General features: G+C 51.3%; 1 protein-coding gene across 1 annotated transcript in view; it reads left to right on the forward strand.

The window, feature by feature from the left end:
- Positions 1–362: 362 nt before the first annotated feature.
- IGDCC3 (immunoglobulin superfamily, DCC subclass, member 3) overlaps positions 363–6,136 on the forward strand; it is a 41,604-nt gene continuing 35,830 nt past the window's right edge. Inside the window, exons 1-2 of the mRNA XM_010834604.1 lie at positions 363–588; positions 2,456–2,761. Coding sequence (XP_010832906.1) covers positions 363–588; positions 2,456–2,761 — 532 coding nt within the window. The remainder of the gene's footprint in view (positions 589–2,455; positions 2,762–6,136) is intronic.

The following is a 6,136-nucleotide window of genomic DNA, read 5'->3' on the forward strand; positions in this document are numbered from 1 at the left end:
GAACGCGGAGCCAGGCGATGCTGAGGATGGACCCCCCAGAAGAGAGACTCGCATTCAGTCCGCTGCGGCTCCAAGACTCAGTAGTGTCCGAGCCCGGACCAAGCGGCCAGGAGCGCGGCAAAGCAGGAGATCGGCGGGCAGGCTGGAGTTGGGGAGAGGGGGAGACGAGCCTTGGGAGACCGCAGGGCTGAGTCCGGTCCGAGGGGCGAGTTGGGGAGCGCGGAGCCCGAGGGTGGGCACAGAGTGGCCCGCGGTGGCCGAGGTTAGGAGACCGCCGACACCGGGGGCGGAGTCCGGGACTGAGCGGGCTGCGACGGGTGAAGAGAGCGCGTCGTGGATTTGGAGAGGGACTAGGACGCGGAATGCGAGGGAGAGATCGAGGAAGAGGGAGGTCCCCGGCTGGCCGTGCGTGGGGAGGGGGAGACACCCTGCGAGCTGAGGAAAGGAAAGAGAAGCCGACCGAGGGCGAGAGCGCGGCGGGGATGCCCACGTGCCCGCCCTACCCCGGAGGGTGCACACGCAGAGCTCGGGGTCTGATGGCTTTGCTGCCCCGAGCTCCGTTACCACCACCCTGTTCCCTCAGGGACTGTAACGGGCTCATTTCACGCGAGAGCAGTGAAAATCTAGTCGCTTCCCCTCCCACCCCAAGTTCTCAGCAGACACTCCTCTGGGCAGTATTTTCTCCCCTCTTAGGCTCCGGAGAAGCAGGATGTCGCAAGCGCATCTAGTAGAAAGTTTATCCATCCCCCAGTTGCTATTAAAATACTGGGGTTGGGGTGCGGAGCCGAGGCAGCTGAAACGCAAGTCTTGGGAAGGATGGGTAGGGATCTGGAGGGGCGTGACCCTCAAGTATCTTAAAATACGAATTACACGTCCCTGAGGGTGGGGGAAACGCCCCTAGCTGCAGCGCTCCTCCTTCTGCTTTCTCCCCCTGACTGCCCCGTCTCCTCGCAGCCAGGGAGGGCGCTGGCCTGTGAAGGGAGGGGCCCGCTCCCGTGTTACTAGTTCCCCGGAAATGTGGAGGGGGTCTGTGGCTGCCTTCTCAGCCCAGGCGGGTTCATTTCTCCAGGACTGAAGTTGTAACTGGTCTGGTAAGTTGCTCGCTGGAGAAGTTGGAGACTTGGCATCATGCCTGGGCTTGGAGCTCTCGTCCCTCCTCTCCCACTTCTGGTTCCCTGATCACCCTCATCTTCTCCCTTCTTTTCTTCCCCCTCGTCTTCCCCTTTTCCAGTTCCTTTCTCTTCTGCAGGAGTGAAGAGGTTGCTGGGAGAAAGGTTCTAGGAGCCTCCTTCTTTCTGAATTTTGAGAAATCTGAGTAGATGTTTGGTATCTCTCATCCTCTTTATGAGAAAAGCAAAGCAAACGGAACTGCCAAACCCCAGAGCATCCTAGGGGTGGGGCAGTGGGGCTGGACCATCACCCAGCCTGTACCCAGTCCTGGACCCACACACCCTTCTCCCTGTTCAGATGGTGTTGTCAGCAAAAAGAAACAGCGGTTTATTACTATCTCACTTTATACTGTGTAGAAATTTTAACTTTTCATAGTGCCTTTACGTCTGTAGGTCATATTTAACATAGGGCTTCCCTGGTGGCTCAGTGGTAAAGAACCCACCTGCCAATGCAGGAGACATAATAGACATGGGTTTGATCCCAGGTTGGGAAGGTCCCCTAAAGGAGGGCACGGCAACCCTCTCCAGTATTCTTGCTTGGAGAATTCCATGGACAGAGAAACCTGGTGGGCCACAGGTCATGGAGTTGCGAAGAGTCGGACTGAAGTGATTGAATGACCGAAGTGACTTAGCATGTACGAACAACACAAGCCATATTGTTGTTCCTTATTTAAACAGATGAGGATGGAGAAGCCAGGGCAGACTGAATACCTGAGGTCACACTCTGAAAGTCTGTGCGGCTTCAGTGTTTAACCAGGTGGGCACAGAGTGGCAGCAGCTGTGTTAGAATCAGTCTTGCTTTTAGGTCCCAGACTTGTAACTATTAACTCTGAGGTCTCGGACAAGTTGCTTAACATCTCTGGGCTTCAGTTTCCTTTTCTGTAAAAGATATGAATAAAGACCTTGAGCCACAATTACAGAGTCCATGCACCACAAGGAAGATCTTGCGTGCTGCAACGCAGCCAAGTAAATAAATATTTTTTAAAAAATACAAATAAAAGAAAGGTGGTAGAAATAATATCCATCTCTCTGAGACAGTCTGTTGATTAAGTAACTGTACTGCATGAGATGACACTTCATAATGCAGAAATTTCTATATATTAATAGAGATTCCAAGCATGAGATGACCCTTCATAAGGCATACATTTCTATATATTAATAGAGATTCCGATACAGCAGAATGATGGGGATGGGACACGCAGATCCAGAGAACTTGGAAGCCCTGTGTTTTCGAGTTCATTCCACACTAACTTCTCCTTTTACTCTCTCTCCCCCTCCTGATGCAGGTCTTGGCCACTCTGCTGAACTGGCATTTGCTGTGGAGCCAAGTGATGACATTGCAGTCCCTGGGCAGCCCGTAATGCTGGGCTGCAAGGTGGAGGGGATTCCTCCAGTGCGAATCACCTGGAGGAAGAATGGGGTGGAGCTGGCGGACAGTACCCACTCCACTGTGCTGGCCAATGGGTCCTTGATGATCCGCCACTTCCTGCTGGATGGAGGCGGCAGCCCTTCAGATGAGGGGGACTATGAGTGTGTGGCTCAGAACCGCTTTGGGCTGGTGGTCAGTCGGAAGGCTCGAATCCAGGCTGCAAGTAAGTGGGTGCCTTTACTTTTTTTTTTTTTTTCCAGGTCATGGAGGGATAAAGGGAGCCATTCCATCTTACGTAGCTTCTGGAGAACTGTCTCAGCATGGGTCAGCTGAGAGGAGCATAGCAGCAATTTGCAGTAGTGGAATTATATCATTTACTCATTTAACTGATTGGAATGCAATTTGACAAGAATGTAGTCAAGCACTGTTGTAGGAAGAGGGAGAGAGAAAGCCAGCTTTATTCAGCTCTTGGTTCAGTGTGTCTTAGCTTCCATATGCCTGTATATTATGAGCATCCCAGTCTTTTGAGTATGATTTTTGTGTTTAAAGATAAACTTTGGGGATGATTTAAGAGGATTTTGAAGGGTGATTTTGATTACATGCAGTTTTTAATTACATGCTGACTTTCAAACCTTTGGGGTAGAATAAACCCCCTGTACCAGTGATAACATTCAGAAGCTTCAGCGATTTGCTTTACAAAAAATATGATAGAATAATTTCAGGGTTAACACAGTGATGACATTCCCCTCACTCACCTTCCTGCTGGCATACTTAAAAAAAAATTTCAGCTTTATTGAGATGTAATTGATAATAAAATTATAAGATATTTAAAGCGTACATTATGATGACTTGATATTTGGTATGCTTTTTTGATTGGGAGAGAAGAGGTGTTTCATCTCTAGAGCTGTGCTTAGCTGATGGACCAGCAGTCACTGTGGTGATGAAATTATGGTCATGCTCTACTGCTCTGTCCTGCCAAAAGTCTGCTGTTGCTGTTTAATCTGTGTACACTCATAGGTATTATCACATAAACCAAAATTATTTACGTATCTTGGGAAGGTGGCAAGCTATGAGGGTGGGAAGTCTGCTCACAGACTTCTGGTTCTTTCTTTTTTTTTGGCTATGTCGCACAGCATGTGGAATCTTAGTTCCCCGACCAGGGATCAAACCTACATCTCCTGAATTAGAAGCAGGGAGTCTTAACCACTGGGCTGCCAGGGAAGTCCCAAGAACCACTGCTTTTGAGAAAGGGTAAAAGTTTTGCCAAGTGGAAAATGTTCTGCATCCCATAATCTCTGTACTTCTGGGTGGCGTCTTGAGGTGGTGTCCCTTTAAAAGGCTGCTTTAATTTGGGTTGGTAATCATTCAAACTAATGCTTATTAAACACTTGCTGCGTGCTGGGCACCCTGCCCAGGTGCTTTATATGAATTATCTTATTTAGTCATTGTGATGACACTGGAATATAGGCAGTCGTCATCCTCATTTTACAGATGAGAACACTGAGACTTAAGGGGATCGGCGACCTTCTGGTGAGCAGAGAAGCCAGGACTGCAGTTTAGGTATTCTGAATCCTGCACCCTCCCACTTAACCCTTGTGGCACGCTGCCTCTTCCCTGTCTGATCCCTGACCAACTTCTTCCTGGCTCCAAGGGCATTTGCATAGTTGTTCTGAACGGCTGGCAAATGATGAATTGTTCTGAGGCAGGAGGCCTCTCGTTGGGTTTAAGATGCCCCTTTGTTCTAAGGAAGGCTCCTCTAGGCCCCCATATGGAGCTCTCTGGGACGCAGCCCTGGACCTTGAGATGGAATCACTTCTGGCTCAGCAACCCCTCAGCCTCCAGCCCTCCTGGCAGTATAGGGGAGGCTGGTGCGTCCTCCAAGCAGATGGCTGGGTGTGAGGAGGGAAAGTGGGGACAGAGAGTGGGGACCCAAAGAAGCTTGTCGGACAGAAGAGAAGAGACTTCTCAGGGAGCTCTCCCTGGCCTGTGTCAACTCCGCGGGCTCGATGGCTCCTGCATCACCAGCCTAGAGTTCTGGGAGATAAATCCCCAGGTGTTTATATAGAGCTAATTGTAAATGTGCTTTTCTATAAATGGTAATACCTTCAAGATGTTCAGCCTCCTTAAACTCCTAACAGTATAAGCAGTTGAGCTGTGGGCTCTGGCTGCGGGGAGGGCCAGCAGGTGAGGTCGGCTTGGTTAAGCCTCTGGGGTCCTGGGGACATCTGGGGGTTTGCCTCCAAATCCTAGCAGTCTGATACGGGCTCTCTCCCCAGCAAGGCTCGTGGCCCCTCGGGGAAGGCTTGGGCGGTTGGATCCCCTTTCCTCACGTTACAGGCTCATGTCCCTGTGAGGTTTTAGAAACCTCCAAAGCTGATTAGCTGCCTGGGTTCTCTCCTTTGGTAACAATGCCCTGCCCATGTGCCCACAGGCTGGGCAGATGTCGTATGACACGGGAGGAGGCCTTCTGAAAGGGTGTGAGGTGCCTTCCAGAGCCCCTGCTTCTCCTGCCTGCTCCACAGGGGCTGACAGGGCAGGAGGATGCTAAGCACCCCTCACAGACACACAATCTGTGTCTGTGCACACCCAGCGCACCTGGTGAGGCAGGTCGGTGTGGGGCACCAGCCAGAGGCCGACGGCTGGGAACGCCTCCTCTTCCATCCAGTGGGCCTGGATGCTGTCACTGAAAGATGGCCTGACCATGATGGACTGGACTCCAGGCCCATTCCTTGGCTTCAGTGCAAGTGTCTGCTGTCTGGGATGAAATGGCTCAGGGTCCTAGGAATACTCATGCTTCCAGCATGTCTGGTTTCTCTGCCTTGCTGTTCCATGTGTTTATAGTTTGGGGGCTGAAAATTGCGACCCTTGTGAAGGAAGAGATCCTAGACAAGTTACTCTCTCCATGGCCCAGTGTCCTCACCTGTGAAATGTACATATAATCCTACTTGGTGGGATGGCAGTAAGGACTAGCACACTCCACGCTTTGCCTCGCACAGAGTTGGTACTCAGTAATGGAGTCAATCCTCTTTGCTTCTTTTAAAGGTGATTCCAGTCTTGTGGCTCAGCTGGTAAAGAATCTGCCTGCAATGCAGGAGACCTGGGTTCGATCCCCTTGGGAAGATCCCCTGGAGAAGGGAAAGGCCACCCACTCCAGTATTCTGGTCTGGAGAATTCCATGGACTGTACGGTCCATGGGGTCACAAAGAGTTGGACACGACCCAGCAACTTTCACTCCCAGTGACATTGCCAGCAAAAGCAGACTCCTGAATCCACTCCCAGCCCCCAACTTTCTCCCACACTGGGATTCAGTTAGGGAGTACTCCAGGAACATCTCTCAGGGAGTGAATCTCTCACTTCAGAGGCTGAGTGCAACCTGTTCTGTTTTAACCCCTTCCTGGGAGGGTCTGGGGATTCTCCCAAGCCTCTGGGCATCCGCTGAAGCTTGGCTGCCCTGTGAGACCCTCTACTATCCCCCTAGAGAGGCTCCAGGAGGGGCATGTGGGACACCTGATCCAGTGGGAATAGGCAGTGACTCACACCTGTTGAGACCTGTGTGCCTGGATGACTCCAAAGAGGGATGGGCTGGCTACAAGGAGGG

Source organism: Bison bison, unplaced genomic scaffold, assembly GCF_000754665.1.
Source record: "Bison bison bison isolate TAMUID 2011002044 unplaced genomic scaffold, Bison_UMD1.0 scf7180017864034, whole genome shotgun sequence".
Lineage (NCBI taxonomy): Eukaryota > Metazoa > Chordata > Mammalia > Artiodactyla > Bovidae > Bison > Bison bison.